The sequence below is a fragment of the Balaenoptera ricei genome, chromosome X (assembly GCF_028023285.1).
Source record: "Balaenoptera ricei isolate mBalRic1 chromosome X, mBalRic1.hap2, whole genome shotgun sequence".
Classification (NCBI taxonomy): Eukaryota; Metazoa; Chordata; class Mammalia; order Artiodactyla; family Balaenopteridae; genus Balaenoptera; species Balaenoptera ricei.
The window spans coordinates 48,835,705-48,855,106 of NC_082660.1; the positions used below are offsets into that span (position 1 = coordinate 48,835,705).

The 19,402-nt window shown below is 46.2% G+C and overlaps 1 protein-coding gene across 1 annotated transcript in view; it reads right to left on the minus strand.

Moving 5' to 3' along the window:
- Positions 1–1,270: 1,270 nt before the first annotated feature.
- The window catches only part of ITIH6 (inter-alpha-trypsin inhibitor heavy chain family member 6), a 32,445-nt gene continuing 14,313 nt past the window's right edge, over positions 1,271–19,402 (minus strand). Inside the window, 9 exon segments of the mRNA XM_059910382.1 lie at positions 1,271–1,468; positions 2,139–2,146; positions 2,754–3,070; positions 3,072–3,129; positions 4,109–4,219; positions 14,824–14,859; positions 15,984–16,076; positions 18,312–18,956; positions 18,959–19,401. Coding sequence (XP_059766365.1) covers positions 1,271–1,468; positions 2,139–2,146; positions 2,754–3,070; positions 3,072–3,129; positions 4,109–4,219; positions 14,824–14,859; positions 15,984–16,076; positions 18,312–18,956; positions 18,959–19,401 — 1,909 coding nt within the window.

The window sequence follows — 19,402 nt, forward strand, 5'->3', positions numbered from 1 at the left end:
CCATGTCTATATGTCATCATGTCTATGTGTTTCTACCTCTCTGTCTTTGGTGTCTTGGACTGTGGTTTTGACCAATGTTCCCCTGGTTACTTCTGTGTCCCTGTGTGGCTTGACTCCTCTGCTCCTGTGTCTGGATCTCTGTGAATCTCTATCTTTTCATTTGTATGCTGTTATGCCTCATTGTCTTCACATTAGTCATTGTGTGCCTGTCCCTGGGTGACCTCATTTTTGTCTCCCTGCCTCTTTGTTTGTGACAGGGACAGCACCTCAAAATGGGGATACAGAAGCCCAGCAAGTGGGCATCTGTTTCTCTGGGTTTATGTCCCTGATACTGTCACTCTGGCTTCCTAACCCCTCTTTGTATGTCTACATGCCCTTATGTCTATTCTCTTTATTTTGAGATCCTTGTGTTTCCATATGTCTCTATCTCTATTTACCCATCCACGTCTGTGTCCTCGTTGCTGTCTTTCTGTGTGTGATTCCGTGCCTTTGGCTGTGGGTAGTATATGTGTTTGTCTACTGCTGTGTCATGGGATCCTTTTTGGTTCATTCATTCAGCAAATATTTACTAAGCACCTACTATGTGCTAGGCCCTGGGGATACATAGATGATTCAGAAAAGGTCCTTGCCCTCAAAGAGCTCACAGTCTAAGTAAGGGATCCAGACAAGTAAATAGATGATTACTACACAGTATGATAGGTGAGCTTGAATGGAATGTGGGGGTGGGCTATGGTAACAGGAGGGGACCAAACTCAATCTATGGGAGGGGTCAGGGAAGGCCTCCTAGAGGAAGTGACAACTAAGACTTGAAGAATATGTAAAATTTACCTGCATGAAGCCAAGGAAGGGAGTCCCACATAGAAGGAAAAGCACATGCAAAGGCCCATTGGTGGGAGAGAGCATGGTTTGTTAGAGGAACTGTAAGAGCTTTAAATATGTCATGGGAGCCAGAGAAGGTCGTGAGCAGGACTGGTGCCTCAGTTTTTTGTTTTAAGGAAGTCACTTCTAAGGCTGCTGTGGAGTATGGATTGAAAAGAGTAGAGACTGGAGACAGTAAGGACTGTGAGGAGGCAGAAGTCACTAAGCCTCTAGGTCCATAGATCTGCATGTCTTTGTGTGTGTGTTCTGGTATATGTGTCACTTAGTGCATGTGTTAGTGTGCATGTCCCTGTGTGTTTCCACATCCTAGGGGCTTTGTTCCTGGCTCACCCTATGCCCTGGCCTCTGGGTCTCCAAAACTTAGGTCTCCTGCTCTGGGGTTCAGGGGCCATCAAAGGAGATAGGCAATGTAGGGGTGGCCCAGCAGCCGCTGTACATGAGAGTGCTTCACCAGCCAGCAGGAAGCCCAGTGGGGTGGCAGCCTTGGTGAGTCCTTCAGCAGCCTCTTGCCTAGGATCACAGGCACATCTGGGCCCTGGTGCCTCCTCAAGCTTGGCCCCATAGGCCCTGCCACCAGCTGGATGTCTCCCTCAGGACAGAGATGCAACACCAGTTAAGGCAGTGGCCTGAGTCCTACTGACAGCTCTGAGAGGATCCTAAAGCAGGAAACCTAGAAGGAAAAGTGGGAGGGAGGAGGGGCAGCAAAGGCCTGGAGGAGGGAAGAGGCTGAGCATTGTGTGAAACGTGGAGGAGCCAGATGGAACAGTAGTATGAAAGTAGAGAGCCAAGGTGGATGAGATGGCAGCAGAAGGGGTTCAGTCCTGCTTGAAGGAGATGACAAGGCAGATTGGAGAAGTGAGGAGGTTCAGAGGAAGTAAAAATATCTGTCCAACCCACCATCACTGCCCAAACTCTTTGGTGTATGCCTCTGCCTCAGGTTGTGCTAGTGTCTCCTGACCTACAATCTGGCTTCCTGCAATCCCCCTTTACAGCAGCCTCCAGAGGGATCTTCGTAATAGACCTGACTGTATCTTTCACCTGCTTATGCCTTTTCATGACTCCCATTGCCTTCAGGAAAAAGCCAAATTCCTCACGCTGGCACTCTTGTCTGATCACTCCAGCTCCATCTCCTGCAATCTCCATTCCTTTCCTCTACATGTTTGCTCAGCTTTTCAGACTCGGTGTGGGTCTCTCTCCTACAGGAGATCTTTCTTGAACTTCAAAGCTGGGCAAGATGCCTCACCCTGTGTTCCTCCAGCTCCCTGGACTGCTTTCTGTCTAGCACTGATAACTCCCTGGGATCACTATCCATGCCTGGGTCTGTCTTTTCTATATATATATATATATATATATTTTAATATTTATTTATTTATTGATTTATTTATTTATTGCTGCATAGGGTCTTCGTTGCTGTGTGTCGGCTTTCTCTAGTTGTGGCAAGCTGGGGCTACTCTTCGTTGTGGTGCATGGGCTTCTCATTGTGGTGGCTTCTCTTTGGTGTGGAGCATAGGCTCTAGGCACACGGGCTTCAGTAGTTGTGGCACATGGGCTCAGTAGTTGTTGCTCGCAGGCTCTAGAGCAAAGGCTCCATAGTTGTGACACACAGGCTTAGTTGATCTGTGGCATGTGGGATCTTCCCAGACCAGGGCTCAAACCCATGTCCCCTGCATTGGCAGGTGGATTCTTAACCACTGCACCCCCAGGGAAGTCCTGGGTCTGTCTTCTTCCTAGACCAGGAGCTCTCCAAGGGCACAGCTTGGCTCTGATTCCTCTTTGTGGTTTGAGGGTCAAGGTGCTGGGGGCTCACTGGCCTTTCACCCTGGCAGAGTCTCTCTTGGGACTGGTGCTCTCTGATCACTATCAGCCTCAGTAACACTTTTCCAGCAGGCCACGGGCCAAGGGGCTGAGACCTGAGCCATTGATCACATAGAGCCCCAGGTGGGGTAGTTGTGGGGTGCTGGGGTTCTGGTAGCGGTGCTGGAGGACTAGGAACTCAAGGTGGGGCCCAAGGCAGAGGATAAGGTGGGCTGCAGCAGCCACATGGAGCTCCAACTGGGACCTCTTCAGTAGGGCCGACTGGTCCCAGGACAGAAGCAAGGTACCCTCACCTTGCATGGATATGGAACTGCGGGTGATGGTGATAGTGTAGGCCCGGGATTTATCTTTAGTAACTGTGATGGTCTGGAAGTAGGTCCTTGTGCCCTGGCCTGGATGGTGCCCCAAGCAGCTGCCCATGTACATGCAGCCCTGGAGGGAGAAGAATGCTTGCTGGGAGCACAGGCTTTCACGTGGTCATTCACGTAGTCACCCACAGCACAGGAGGGGTGAAGTCTCAGGGCCTGAAGTTCAGGTGAAGTGGTGCAGATCTGTGGTTAGAGAGCTAGCTCCTGAGGAAAGTGCTTCTACCACAGCCCATCTAGCTGCTCCTTCCTGTGCACTGTATGAGCATGTATGTATATGTGTGCATGCTTACCCCAGTGGGGCTGTTTGCATGCATGTGCTTGCCTCTGAGTGTGTAAATGTGTGTGTTTAGTTCTGTTCATATGAGTATCTCTGGACATATCTGTGCATCTGCATATTTGGGGAAGGTGTTATGGTAGAGCGTGTATTTTTTGGTTGTATGTGTATATGTGTCTCTGGATATGTTGGTGTTATAAGTCTTGGTGAATAGTTTATGTTGTGTGTGTCTGGTTGTGTGTTGGTACATATTGTATATCTGGGGGTGTCAGTGTGCATGCATCTGGCTGTGTGTCATGGTATTTGTGTGCTTTGGTGTGTTTTATATGTCTAGAGTAGCAGAGTATGTGTACCTATGTGTGTTGAATTCTTGTGTATTGGGATGAGTGTGGTTACCAGTGCATGTATGTGTGTCTGAGTGTGTTGATATATGTGTCATTATGTATATCTGGGCATGTGTTGTGCATCTCTGTGTATCTGGATGCCTATTTGTATGTTATTATGTGTAGGTGTGGAAAGTGTCAAAATATATGTGCCTGGATGTGTATTTTTGTGAGTTTACTGTATTCCTTAGTGTGTGTGTATGTGTATCTGTGAGTGTCTTGGTGTTAGAGTATATTTGTGTGTGTTTCCATGTGTCTGGGTATGTACTTGTGTGTTAGTGTGGTGCCCTGCTATGTGTTTGTATTAGCCCACAAATGTCTGGGGGTGTTGACATGTGTATATCTGGCTGTGGAGTTATATGAGGTAGAGTCTTTGGGGCTCTCAACTGCCTTTGGGTCATCTATTAGCTGTAGTAGGTCCCCTGGGCACCCATCTAGTGTGAAGCAGATCCTCTCTTTTGAGCATGGGATGTGGATCACAAAGTGGGTGTCTCCATCCACTGCAAGGCAGGAGGCACAACTCTGAAGTTATGGCCCTAGAAGTGAGGCAGGAGGTAGATGGGCACCCCAGGGTAAGCAATTGGAGATTCATTCCCTGTGGACAGAAACTCCAAGATGAGCATAGCAGGACAATTGAGAGAGGAGGCTGGGCCCTGCTCAGATAGAAGATAAGAGATCACATATTTCTCATTCTCAAAGTCAAGGAGACCTTCCCAACTAGAAAGGCTCCTTGGAGGTCAAAAAGGGAGGGGGCGCCACCCCATAGTAAGTGATGTCAACTACCCATAGGCCTCTTGGGTGGCATCCATCTTGGCGCACACATTGGGAGGATCCTGAGATATACCAAATACGGACTCTGAACCAGGTAAATCAAAATGATTGGCTAAAGGAAACCTGGAAGAAATGCCCCATATAAGTGATTTAAACTACCATGAGGGCGTGACTCTCTTTTTGAGTCAGTCCCTGTGTCTATACACGCGTACTGTACTCTTTTTCCTCCTAATAAATACTTTACTTGTTTCACTGCTTTCCATCTTTGTGGAATTTCTTTTCTGCAAAGCTGAAGGGCCAGAGCCTTGTCACTGACCACTGGTCTAGTGGCTAGGATTTGCTGCTCTTACCGCCACGACCTGACCTCAATCTCTGGCCAGGAACAGAAACCCTGCTTCAAACCGCTGCAGGCTGAGGCACCCGAGATCATATTTGGTTCCGAAACCTGGGAATTCAGGCATTCAAGGTAAACGGTGGGTTTCACCCAGCTGTGGCTTGAGGCCCCTGACTTTTGCTCTTGTTTTCTTTCTCACTCTCCACTTCACTTTCTTTTCAAGACCTGCAGGGCATAACCTCTGTCTGCTCACAGCGTTGTGGCTACCCCCACCAGCATTGGGGGTGGCAGGCAGATTCCCCAGGCCGTGCAGATTCAAATAACACTCGGGTGACAGCTGATGCTATCCTTTGGGACATGGTGGAAACGTGATTTCCAACTGAGAAGGAACCCAAGGGGTCTCTTTTTCTCTCTCTCGCTCTCTCTCTCTCTCACTGTCCCGTATGGAACCCTCCCCTATGCTTTTCTTTCCCAAATTACTTGTACAACAAGGTCTCTTTCTCACTTCGTATCTCCACGCCCTTTTAGGGAAGGATTTCCTAGACATCATTCCTAAACTGCATCCCCGCCATTGACAAACCCAGTGCTGCCTGTGTGAGACAAAATTGTCAGACGCTTCCCAGTTCTATCTTAGCTGCCAGACAGGGCAAAGGATTTTGGGTTCTTTTGCTGTCTAGTCTCTCACCTCACTCAATGCCCAGAAATTTACTATGAGAATTTCTCCACCTCCTGGCCCTGGAAGCTTGAACCCTGTGGCATCTTCCATAGCGCCCAACTCCAATTTCTCCAAGGGCTCCTCTTTGCATCTATGGGACCCCCTTCACTCCAGGTCTTGGCAGCCTACACACTGCTATCTATCTGGCTGGCCGCTACCCAGAAGCCTGAATTATAAACTTTGTAGATGCTCAGTCACGAGGAGTACACCCCAGCATAGGAAGACTTATCACAGGACATAAGCTCTATAGACAAGGGATCCCTCCTAAGGAAAGTCCTGGCAACTGGTCTGCACTGGTTCGAAGGTCCTCCCCTGGCCATGTTGGGGGAGAAGACTTGCGCAAGTTACCACGGAAGACCAGAGACGTCTGGTCAGAAATCGATGGGAGAGTAGAGGACGCTTGAAACCTCATCAGGTTTGAAGGGAATCTGGGCAATGCCCTGAACCCCTTCAGGTTAAAGCCTCCTGATAAATGTTTCCAGGATGCCAGATTTCATTCTAGGAGCTCTCTCTTGTTCTCGCTTGCAAGTTACTCAACATAGGAGGATCCCCCTCCAAGCAAGAAGAGACACCTCTGGAGTGTATCATTAAGAATTGGAATTTTTTTTTAAATAGAAGGGCTAAGAAAGGAAAAACTTAGGTTCTACTGTAACAGTGCCTGGCCTTTGTATAAGTTAGAGAATGGAGAAAAATGGCCTGAAAATGGGTGTCTAAATTACAATACCATTCTGCAATTGGATCTCTATTGCTGCAGGATGGGAAAGTGGACTGAGGTTCCCTATATTCAGGCTTTCATGGTCCTTTACCAAAATCCCACCTTACATGGCTCTTATAATTCAAAACCTGGGGAACCAGAAAACTCTCCTGACATTTTAGATGACCCCCCTTCTAAGCTCTCCCATTCCTCAGGGGGAAACCTAGCTCCTCCTACTCCTGACAGTATCCCTACTTCTCCGGAGCCACCTACTTCTCTTGCTCCCTCTGACTGATCCCAAACTGCACCTCCTTATGTCCCACCAGACCCTCCATTACCCCAAGAGAGGCTAGTCCTTCTTGGGTAACTCGCAGTGGAGCTTCCTATCACCCAGGATCAGGGAAACTATGCCCTCTTAGGGAAGTGGCAAATGGAGACGGGACAATCAGAGTACATGTGCCCTTCTCTTTAACTGACTTAGCCCAATGCAAACAGAAACGGGGCCAGTTTTCTGAAGACCCTAGTAAGTTTGTTGAAGGGTTTCATGACTTAACTTGGAAGGATGTCCAAGTAATTCTATCTATTTGTTGTACTCTGGAGGAAAAACAGAGAATCTGGACAGCAACCCAGGGACATGCCAACCAGCTTGCCAGACACCAACCCAAACATTATGCTATGGGTGGAGATGCAGTCCCAAATCAGGAACTCCCTTGCAATTTTAATTTGCAGGCAGGAACAGAAGCCAGGAAGCATATGCTCCAATGTGTATTAGAAGGGATGAGAAAGTGTATCAAAAAGTCAGTTAACTATAAAAAGGTTAAAGGAGTGACCCAAGAAGAAGAAAATCCAGCCCTCTTTCATGGGCAGTTTGTGGAGACTTTTAGGAAGTATACCAACATAGATCCCTCCACTTCTGAAAGTCAGCCCCTGCTTGGACAACACAACACTTTATTAGTCAGTCCACCCCTGATATTAAATGGAAACTCCAAAAATTACAATTGGCCCTGCAAACACCCATGCCCCAACTCCTAGATGTGGCATTTGGGGTATTTAATAATCGAGATCAAGCTGAGAAGGAAGAGAGAACCCAACATGAGAAAAGACAGGCCAGGGCTCATGCAAAACTGATAGCTGTTGCTGTCAGCCATGCCTTGCAACCTCAGGACAACCCAAGGGGGCCAAGAAAGTCCAACTCTCCATCTGGAGGTAAGACCAACAAGGGGGAATGCTACAAATGTAAGTCAACTGGCCACTGGGCCCAAGATTGCCAGAAAGAGCCCCCCAGGCCATGCCCAACCTGCAAACAAATAGGTCATTGGAAGAGGGACTGCCCTCAGTCCCAAAGGAGAAAGGGGGCTCCCGCTCCCAAGATGGCCATGCTCGACCACTGAGGTGGGCTGGGGATTCTGGTGGCTCCCCCTAATGAGATGTCTATCTCCATTGAGGAGCCCTGGGTAGTCCTTGACGTGGCAGGTATGAAGATTGATTTTTAAATTGATATGGGAGCCACTCACTCTGTCTTAATTTCTCACTATAGACCTCTTTCCTCCAAAAGCTGTACTGTGACTGGTGTTAATGAAAAGCTTAGCACCCATTACTTTACTGGGCCTCTCACTTGCCAATTTGAGCAGTGGTTGATTTCGCATGCCTTTTTAGTTGTACCTGAGTGTCCCACCCCACCACTGAGGAGAGACCTTCTGAGCTCCCTCAGGGCCATACTCCAGTTAGGAGGCCCCGAGTAGCCCCTTATCTTGACTCTGACTAAGACAGACCAACTGGAAGAGCAAGGTCCTATTCCCAGCCATATTCTACAGGCAGTGGACACTTCAGTATGGGACAAAGGAATCCCTGGAAGGGCCATAAATGCCCAACTGTAAGAATTAGCCATAGACCAGAAGCTGCCTACCCTAACAAGAGACAATACCCTATAAAGTTGGAAGTGAAGAAGAGTTTATAACCCCTCGTAGATAAATTCTTAACACATGGCCTCTTGGTGCCCTGCCAGTCTCCATGCAATACTCCTATTAGGCTACTTGTTAAGCCAAATTGGAAACATAGGATGGTACAAGACCTTAGAGCAGTAAACAATGCAGTGGTCCCTATACATCCCCTCATGGCCAATCCTTATAACATATTAGCCCAAATCCCTGAGGACACTAAATGGTTTACTGTACTTGACCTCAAGGATGCCTTTTTTTTTCATCCCAGTTCATCCCTCATCACAATATCTATTTGCCTTCTAGTGGACTAACCCCGACTCAGGCCAAATGCAACAATATACCTGGACAGTATTGCCTCAGGGGTTTTGGGACAGTCCACATTTTTTCACCCAGGCCCTAGGAAAGGAACTAAGGGAAATACACTTGAAAGAAGGGACTATTATACAGTATGTAGATGATATATTAATATGTAGTCCCTCCATGGAGGCCTCAGATCAAAATACCATTGAAATCCTTAATATCCTTGGGGCATGGGGTTACAGAGCCTCTCAGATAAAGGCACAAATCTCAAAGCAACAAGTTAAATATCTGGGATATATTATAAACCTGGAAGTAGACAGTTATTTCCAGATAGAAAACAAGCTATATTAGGCCTAAGCACACCAAAGACAAAGAAACATCTCCGTACATTTTTGGGCATGGCAGGATTTTGCAGAATTTGGATTCCAGGATTCAGGCTAATGGCTAAGCCCCTATATGAAGACACTAAAGGCCCAGATATAGAACTATTACTTTGGAACAGGGAATAAGAAAAGGCTTTTAATGATATCAAGCAAGTCCTCACCAGAGCCCCTGCTTTGGGTCTCCCCAGTTGGAAAAGCTATTCATCTTGTACGTGGCTGAAAAACAGGGGACAGCTTTTGGTGTCCTTATACAGAATCTAGGGGAAGTTCCTCAGCCTATAGGCTACTTTTCCAAGCAACTAGACTCCATGGCCCGAGGTTGGCCTGGCTGCCTCCAGGCAGTAGCTGCCACTGCTTTATTAGTGGAAGAAGCCAACAAGCTCACCTTTGGACAGCCACTGGAAGTCCAGACCCCTCATCAAGTGAAAGGGATTCTAGATATAAAAGGCCACAATTGGCTAACTGGAGGCCGTCTTATTAAGTACCAGGCTTTGCTCCTTGACTCCCCAGAGCTAACCCTCAAAACTTGCCGCACTTTTAACGCCACTACACTAATGTCCGCCGAAAGCCCAGAGCTAACACATTCTTGCCTCAAAACCCTTGACCAGGTCTATGCCTATAGGTCTGACCTAACAGGCCAGGCCATAGAAAACCCTGAGGAAGAATGGTTTACTGATGGCAGTAGTTTCATTAAAGATGGAGTTAGGAGGGCAAGGTATGCTGTTGTGAGCATGCATAGTGTCATAGAAGCAAAACCTTTGCCACCTAACACCTCAGCCCAAAAGGCTGAACTGATAGCTCTAACCCAAGCCTTAATCCTAGGGGAAGGAAAGATTGTAAATATATACACCGACTTAAAATATGCCTTCCTCGTTTTACATCCCCACACAGCTATCTGCAAAGAGAGAGGACTCCTAAATGCAAGAAATTTCCCTATAAAATATAGGGCTGAGATTTTATATCTCATAGAAGTGGTTCAAAAACCAAAACAGATAACAGTCATTCACTGCCATGGGCACCAAAAGGGAACTTCTCAAATTTCTCAAGGAAACAACAGGGCAGATCGGGAAACAAAGAAAGCAGTCTTGATGCCCATAACCGAAATGGCATTAATCCCATCTCTTACCCTTTCTAATGTTATACCCAGGTACTCAACTTCCAAAGAGAACTGGGCATGAGACAGAGGAGGTACTAAGGGAATGGATGGTTCATGGCACATAGATCAGAAATTGCTCATACCTCTCTCTGACCAATGGAAAATTATTAAAGGGCTACATGATTCTCTCCATCTGGGGAGAGATGCAATGTCTATAATCGTTTTCCGTCTTTTTATAGGGAAAAGACTCCCGGAGACAATTAAAAGAGTTACTTGAGCCTGTGCCCTTTGTGCCACCCATAATCCAGGAGGCAACTTCAAGCCTCCCCCTCTTGTTAACCCAGTCCAGCGATGTAGGACTTACCCAGGAGAGGACTGGCAAATAGATTTCACTCAGATGCTCTCTTTCCAGGGTTTCAAATACTTACTAGTCTTTATAGATACTTTTACTGGATAGATAGAGGCCTTCCCTACTAGAACAGAGAAGGCAACTGAAGTGGCTAAGGCTCTCCTAAAGGAAAGTATTCCTAGATTCAGGTTGCCCCGTCACCTTCAGAGTGACAATGGACCTTCGTTTGTAGCAAAGATCACTCAACAGCTTTTGCAGGCTTTAGGGATTAAATACAACCTCCGTTCATCCTGGAGACCGCAGTCTTCAGGAAAAGTGGAACAGGCTAATCATACTCTAAAGAAAACCTTGGGCAAACTCCATCAGGAAGGGTCAGAGTCGTGGTATTGCCTGCTGCCAATAGCCCTCTTAAGGGTCAGAGCAGCCCCTAAAACAACCACTAAGTTAAGCCCTTTTAAAATGACATACAGAAGGACATTCCTTACTCTGGACATGCTAACTGACCCAGAAACCCAGGTTCATCTTAAATACATTATAAACCCAGGCCAGGTGCAGAGGCTATACAAGAGCATGGTAACAGAGTACAGCCCTCTCCAGATGACAGTCCCAGTCACTCTGTTGTAAAACCTGGAGATTGGGAACTTTTAAAGACCTGGAAAAATGAGTCCCCTGGTCATCAGCTACTCCCAAAATGGAGGGGTCCTTACCTAGTCCTGCTGAGCACTCCTACAGCAGTTAAACTCCAGGGGGTCACCAGCTGGGTTCATCTGTCCAGGATTAAACCTGTTTCCACTGATACGTTACAAGAACCTGAAGACCCACATTCCAGCCATTCCTGTGAATCCACCCCTTCTTCTGAGTCTCCACAGGATCCGGAGGACCCAGGAAAGCCTGAAAATTCCAGGTGGATGAATGAACCTCTCCAAGACCTGAAGCTTTTATTTGAAAAGGACAAAAAGACTTCTTAGACCCTAGGCTAAGTACCCATAGCCACTATCTTCCTTCTTGCCTTCCGCTACTCCAATCCACTTACAGAATAATTGATAGGCTCTGGTAGATTTAGATAACTATTGTCTTCTTTGCTCCCACCTTTGCTCTTGGAACTTACTAAACTTCTCTGCCCATGCTAGGTGATTTAAATATGACTCTGACTGGTGCTACTATGAAGCCTTAGCTTTTCTATGCCTATTTCCCTTATCCACAGGATGGACAGCAACTCTGGTTTGCATTGCACAAACTCTTGCTTCCTCCACTCTATTGACAGAATGCTGGATTTGTTTACCCTGAGCTAAGTCCATTGTGGACCAGAGCAACCCTCTTGTCCATCCTGTAAGGAATTTTAGCCAAGTTCCTGATGGAAAATGGTCTTCTACCAGAGACCCAAGGCTCAGAACGGTAATGTACAGAGTCAGACTTGTTCATTTTCCTACTGAAGAAAATTCTAATGTCTCTTGCCTAACCCTCCCCTTAGCAACAGAAGGAGAATATGAGGTCAAACTGGGAGGATGAAGAACTGGCATTAAAGCACCCCAGCGTTTTATAATGCCCCCCCAAGCCAGAATTCCAGTTACTTATTTGTGCTCAAACTCTAACTCACTACCCAAAGGAAGAATGATCCACACAGGAGAAGCAGATAGCAGGACGGATGTGGATGGAACGGGTTGGATTTGTAGCTGGAGAAATTTTCCATAACAATAGAATTGGATGGCTAGGTCTTTTTGTTTTAAACATCTTTATTGGAGTATAATTGCTTTACAATTTTGTGTTAATTTCTGCTGTATAACAAAGTGAATCAGCTATATGTACACATATATCCCCATATCCCCTCCCTCTTGAGCCTCCCTCCCACCCCTCTAGGTGGTCACAAAGCACCTAGCTGATCTCCCTGTGCTATGCAGCTGCTTCCCACTAGCTATCTATTTTACATTTGGTAGTGTATATATGTCAGTGCTACTCTCTCACTTCGTCCCAGCTTACCCTTCCCCCTCCGGATGGCTAGGCTTTAAAACTTTGGGTGAGTTAGTCTACTGTGCCCTGCCAGGATACATTTTCATATACCAGGTAGATAAAAAACCATGCACCACTAATTGCCTACAAAATAACTCCATGCCCACACAGTGTATGCTGGGAACCTTGATTACCCCTTTCTTAATCCACTCCTTAAACGAATCCAAGCACTGGACCACTTCATTAAAACTGTTCACTCAATTAACTCGAGGTTTACCTGGTGGCATCCCAGATGGAGATGCCTATTTCTTTGGGTATACATTGTTACCATGGTGGGGAGTAGCCGCCCACCAACATGTCCTTTGAAACTTGTCTCATACTCTTACTGCCATAGGTAACAGTACTGCTAACTCTCTCACTAATTTACAGAAGTCTCTAGATTCGCTGGCCAAGGTGGTACTTGACAACCGACTGGCCCTGGATTATCTGTTGGCAGAGCAAGGAGGGGTACATGCAGTTGCCAACACTTCTTGCTGCACATACATTAACACCTCTTCCCAGATAGAGACCAACATTGAGAAAATTCGACAACAAGCCACCTGGCTTCAGCAGACAATTAACCACCAATCCTCGTTATTCATTATGGGCAGGAAAATTGAAAAGTGGTTCTCCAGCTTGTTTTCCTGGATCCCACAAGATATTAAAACCTTTCTAATGCACTGTGATAATCTAAGTGGGAGGGAAGTCCAAAAAGGGAGGGGATATCTGTATGTGTATGGCTGATTCATTTTGTTGTGCAGTGGAGGCTAAAACAACATTGTAAAGCAACCATACTCCAATAAAAATTAATAAAAAAAGAAAGGGATTTTAAAAATGTAACAGGAAGTGGCTTTAAAAGTAAAAGTATAGTAATATTCTTAAAAAGAAATTACAAATAGAATTAATATTAGATTCTAATTAAGTTCACTCAAAAGATAAATTAAATTTAATTAATTAATTAACTTTTTGGTATACAAAAAGTTTGGTATTCCTTTATTGGTTCTAGTAATTATAATTACATGTATTCATTAGAATTCTTTAATCTTAAAAACTTTAATTTCTAATGATATCTAAGAATTAAGCAATTGTGAACTGTCGTTCCTTTCTATACCAGCATTATTTTTTTTAAATTAATTTTATTGGCGTATGGTTGCTTTACAATGTTGTGTAAAAATAAAATCATGAACCAAAAAAAAAGAAACTCTCTGATGGGAGGTTTCCATTTTCTTATAACCTTCCTTGTTTCAGCCATACTGATTTATGTTATATTTTGCCTAGTGCTCTGTTGTCTTCCATACTGTTGCAAATCTGCAACCAAGACCTTTCAGTCCAAGAAGGAGACCTGGAACCAACAGGTTCAGAACTTCTATTTTAGAAATAGAGAAATATACTAAAATTTTAAGCCTGAGATTAACAAAGATACGCTGACCTTGTATAACCAGCTTCCTACCCTTGCTTGAGTCTCTGATTATAGTAGTCTTTTATTAGTCTTTAGCCCCTGCTTCTCTAATCTAATTATTTAGTTTGTTTTCTCTAGGGCATCACAGGATAATGGTGGTGCAGGGACTCCAACCACTCCCCATAGCCAATCCTGCCAAAATAACAACAGAAATCACCCTGGGGCCCCTTAATGAGACAGGGCAAGAGTTCTGTGACCCCAACTAGGTAGAGTCTACAAGCCCCTTGCCAGCCTGAAGAAGCTATGGAAGAGAGACCTTTGTCCTTCATCTTCCCCATAAATATTTCTTGGGGGCTACATCTCTCATGGGGTATTTGAGGAAGGAGGTAGATGCCCCCCCCAGGGTAAGCAATTGGAGATTCAATACCTGTGGACGGATACTCCAAGATGAGAATAGCAGGACAATTGAGAGAGGAGGCTGGGCCCTACCCAGATAGAAGATAAGAGACCACATAGTTCTCATTCTCAAAGTCAAGGAGATCTTCCCAACTAGAAAGGTCCTTGGAGGTCAAAAGGGGAGTGATGCCAAACTACCCATAGCCCTCTTGGGTGGAATCCATCTTGGTGCACACATTGGGAGGATCCTGAGGTATACCAAATATGGACTCTGAACCAGGCAAATCAAAATGATTGGCCAAAGGAAACCCAGAAGAAATGCCCCATATAAGTGATTTAAACTACCATGAGGGCGTTAATCTCTGAGTCCACCCTGTGTCTATCCACATGTACTGTACTCTTTTTCCTTCTAATAAACAATTTACTTGTTTCACTACTTTCCATCTTTGTGGGAATTCTTTTCTGCAAAGCCTAAAGGCCAGGGCCACTGGTCTAGTGGCTAGGCTTTGGTACTCTCACTGCCACGACCTGACCTCAATCTCTGACTGGGAACCAAAACCCTGCTTCAAGTCACTGCACGCTGAGGTCACTTGAGATCAGAAGGAATGGGAGAGGAGGGGAGGGAAGGAGAGAGGAGAAGGTAGGAGGCCATGTCTACTTCCCCAGAGAGACAGTCCAGCCCCAATCCTAGTGCACAAGCTGTCCTGTACTCAAACAGGACAGCAAGGGTGGCTGGCTTACCCGAGGATGAGAAGGTGAAGATTCTTGGCAACGTGCCTACAAAAGAGAGGGGGACTGTGTTGGTAAGAGACTGATCTATTATGTTCCTAGGTACTCTGGGGCCCCCTGGCCTCTCAGTCACCTCCTCCAAAATAAACCCCAAAATCCTGAGCTCAGCATTTAAGTCTTTTCTGATATCTAGTCCCTGCCTAGCTCTCCAGGCTTCTCTGCATGCTCCAGCCAAACTGAACTAACTATTCTTATGAGTTCCCTGCCTTATCTTGCTAGTGACCCTTTGCTTCTGTTTTTTCCTGCCACCTGGAATGTTCTCCTTCCTTTAGCTACTAAGGATCAATTTCTAGTTATTCTTCCAGGCAAACTCAAATGTTATTTTCTCTTGCTTTCTGTCTGTGGTAGGTAGAATTCTAAGATGCCCCCCAAGATTCCCCAGTATACACACCCTGTAAAATCCTCAGGGTGTGATATGGTGAGTTATCACTCCCATAAATAGGTCATGTTATGTGGTGCAGTTGATGAAATAAGGAGATTATCCAAGTGGGCATGACCTAATCACATGAGCCCTTTAAATCTGGGTCTGGAGATCAGAGACAGAGATGTCAGAGGGATTTGAAGTATGAGAAGGATTTAACAGGAGGGAGATTCTCCATGGCTGTCTTTGGAAGATGGATGGGGTCACGTGGCAAGGAATGCAGGAAGCCTCTAGGACCTGAAAGTGGCCCCAGGGGCCTCTAGAAGCTGAGAGTGACTGCTAGCCAACAATCAGAAAACAAACAAACAAAAAAAAAAACAGAGAAAACAAACAAACAAAAAACCCCCAAAAATCCCACAGCGATCTCAGTCTTAATACAAAGAACTGAATTCTGCCAACAACCTGAACGAACGTGGAAGACGATGAGAACTCAGTCTGATAGACACCCTGATTTTAGTCTTGTGAAATCCTGAGCAGAGAACCTAACTAACTCTTGCCTAGACTTCTGGCCCATAGAACTGTGAGATAATTAATGGGAGTGTTTTAAGCTACTAAGTTTGTGGTAATTTATTATGCAGCAATGGAAAATTAATACATTGTCCCTCCTCTGGGCTCACACAATACCTGTGAAAATTCTAACTGAATGGAAATGAAAGCTCAGGGATCTTTGTCAGGGGAGCTCTTTGTTCACTTTTTGCTAGCCCTGCAGAACTTCCCTGAGATTCCATGCTGTCTCCAGCTCCTCCCAGGATCTCCTCAGAATTGCTGTCCCAATGTGGATTTTCTGCCAAGTGTAAAAGAAATAAGAGAAATCCTTCACACTCGGAGGGCAAAGATGTCCTCGGCCCACCAAAGGGGAGACTCTCCTTCTGACCAGAAGAGTCTTCATTGGCTTCCCAATCTGACATGCACATTGCCAAGACTGAGACCTTATGTTCTCCATAGTACCTTAGTCTTTCAAGCTCAGTTATGTTCAAAATTCTTCCTTATAGCATTTACGCATGCATTCATGTGATCATTTATTTATTCATTCAGGCACCGTTCAAGCATCAGGGATATGATGGTGAAAAAGTCAGTCATGATTTCTGACCTGGTGAAGCTCATATTTTGGTTGGGCAGGCAGGCATGAATGAAATTATAATTACCAATGGTGACAAATGCTATAAGAAAAAAGAACAGATTGATGGAGGGAGTTGCAGATCCTTGACGTAGTCTGGGGCAGTAGGAAGGGGTGAGAAGGACATTTGACCTGAGATTTAAGGCATGAGCTGGAGTTTGAGTGGCAATGGAAGAGATGAGGGTGGTAGGTAGGGAGCAGGGCAAGGCAGGTCAGAGCAATTTTCAAGCAGGGGGAACAGCTTGGAAGAGGTCCCTGAGTGGAGGCAGGGATGGGGGTAAGGCCCATTGGAGGAACAGGAGGCCATTGGGGCTTGAGTTCAGAGGGTGAGTGGGAGAAGGTGAGGTCAGAGAGGTATGGGATAGAGGGCAGATCATGCAGGGCCTTGAAGCTCATAAAGAGGACTTTGGACTTTATTCTAGGTATGATAGGAAACCTTTGAGAGGAGTTAAGTAGGGAAGGGACATGAAGTGATCTATGTTTTTAAACGATCGCTTTTGGCTTCCCTGGTGGTGCAGTGGTTAGGAATCTGCCTGCCAATGCAGGGGACACGGGTTTGAGCCCTGGTCTGGGAGGATCTCACATGCCACAGAGCAGCTAAACCCGTGTGCCACAACTACTGAGCCTGTGCTCTAGAGCCTGCGAGCCACAACTACTGAGCCTGCATGCCGCAACTACTGAAGCCCATACATCTAGAACCCGTGCTCCACAACAAGAGAGGCCACCGCAATGAGAAGCCCATGCACCGCAATGAAGAGTGGCCCCCGCTCGCCGCAGCTAGAGGGAGCCCGCGTGCAGCAACGAAGACCCAACACAGCCAAAAATAAAAATAAAATAAAATAAATAAATTTATAAAAAAACAAAAAATGATCCCTTCAGCTGCTGGGGGAGAATGGCCAAGAGAATATCTCAAGAGAGGAAGCAAGAAAACCAGTGAGGAGGCTGGAACAGTTTTGTTGGTGAGGCACCATGGTAGTCTGCCCTAGGATAGTGACAGTTGGGGTAGTGAGAAGTGGGTGCATCTGACAAACATATTAAAGATAACAGTGTCAGGAATTGAAGATGGATGGGATATTGGGAGGGAGGGTGGTGAAGGAGAGGGGTATGTCAAGGATGTCATGCCCAAATTTCTATCTCTATGACTTATTGTCACCACCAACTGGTTCTGATCCTACCCTACAAGGTCACCCCAGGAAATGTCACTCCTCTCAGGAAGGCGAATTGTGAAGTGGTGAATCACATTCAGCATGGGACCAGATTATGTAGGTTCAAATCTCTTACTAGCTATGTGATGTGGAACAAGTTACTTCACTTCTCTGTGCTTCAGTTTCCCCATGAGTAAAATGCAGATATTAAGAGTTTTTTGGTGAGGATTAAATGAGGACTACAAGTACAACATGTAGAGCAGTACCTGCACATAGGAAGAGCTAAAAAATGTAAACTGTTATTATTTCACAGTCTTTGGGAAATTTAAAGACAACTGTCATCACCTTCCCCAATTTTTATATCCCTTTCATTAAGCAGGGCTGTTCATAGAGCACAAAAGAACCAATCAGAGCTGACTTGCCCAGTGATGTTCCAAGTTATAACCCCACATCCCTTCTCTGCTTGGGAAGCATGAGCAATTCTCTTGTCCAACAAAGCAAATGTCAAAGCCATAGCTTGGCCAGTCCATTTCTGTGCATTCCCGAGTCTTAACATCCCTTCTCTCCCAGGGCCTCTAATTCTGTGCCTATGTGCTGAGGCCCAGAGAAGTTAAGTAGCTGGTTCAAAGTCTCAAAGTAAGCAAGCAAGCAGCTTGAATCACAAGAATCTGCACAAGCTTTGTATACTTCTAGTTCCTGGTTCTCTCTATTCAAATTGCCCCCCCTTGTGGTTTGACCTCTTGCCCATGGCACTCACCATCTTTGTCAGGAGTGAGGAAGGTATAGAAAGCCGGTGGGTTCAAGGACTCCACAAATTTGGACTCCTCCATTAACTCAGACAGCAGCTGTAGCTCCTCAGGGATAAGGAGCAGGCTGACCGCCTCAGGGAGGGTGCTAGAAGGCAGCAAGACTGGCAGGTTTGGGGGATTGCCTTCTGGCATAGGCCTGGAGCTATTGGGTAGGCCCATCATCGGGACTCCTGACACAGATGGTCCCAGAATTTTCCTGGTGCGTTGGGGTTCCGGCAACAGGTCATGCTGATGCCAGAGCCTTCCAGGGGGCAGCAGAGAGGGCAGGGTGGGGTGAAAGAGAGTAGGGAGGGGTTCTCCAAGGACAGAAATTGTCATGGAACTGCTGGGACTTGTAGGACTTGAGATAGTGCTCGGAAGTATGCTAAGGCTCTGAGGAGGTGAGGACCTGAGTTTGTCAGGCCTGGGGGGTAATGAGATTTTGGGTTTATTGGGGATTATTGTTTTAAGTTTGGAAAGTGATAAGCTGAGGGGAGTTTGGTGAGGTGGGGCACTAGGTTTAAGAGGTGATGGGATTTTAGGGGTCTTGGATAAGAGGATCCCTGGTCTAGGGTACGGCAGGTTGTTTGGGGTCTTAGGAGCAGGAACCCTTATGGGTATTTGACAACCTGATGTGTGGAGACTCCAGCCCTAGGCTGTGACAGGCTTTTGGGTGACTGTGATGTAAGTACCCCAGGTTGGGGGTGTGATGGGGCATCTAGTTTAGGTTGTGATGGAGAACCAGGTTTGGAATGCAGCAGAGTAACATGTTTCATAGAGCCAGCTTTGGGCTGGGCTGGGGTGCTAGGATTCAGAGGTGGGACTTGTGTCTTGGAATTCATTGGTAATAGGGTACCAGAATTCTGATGTAATGGCGTGCTGGGCTTCAGAAGCAATAGGCCACCAGAATTTGAGGGCACAATGGCAGCAGGTGGTATCCTAAATGTTGGCTGAGCCAAGTTGCCAGAATCCTGTTGTGCTGGAATTTGGGGCTTTGGGTGTGTGAGGGTGGATGGGGTTCTAGGGCTCTGACCCAGTGGCTCCAACTCCTTGGAACTGG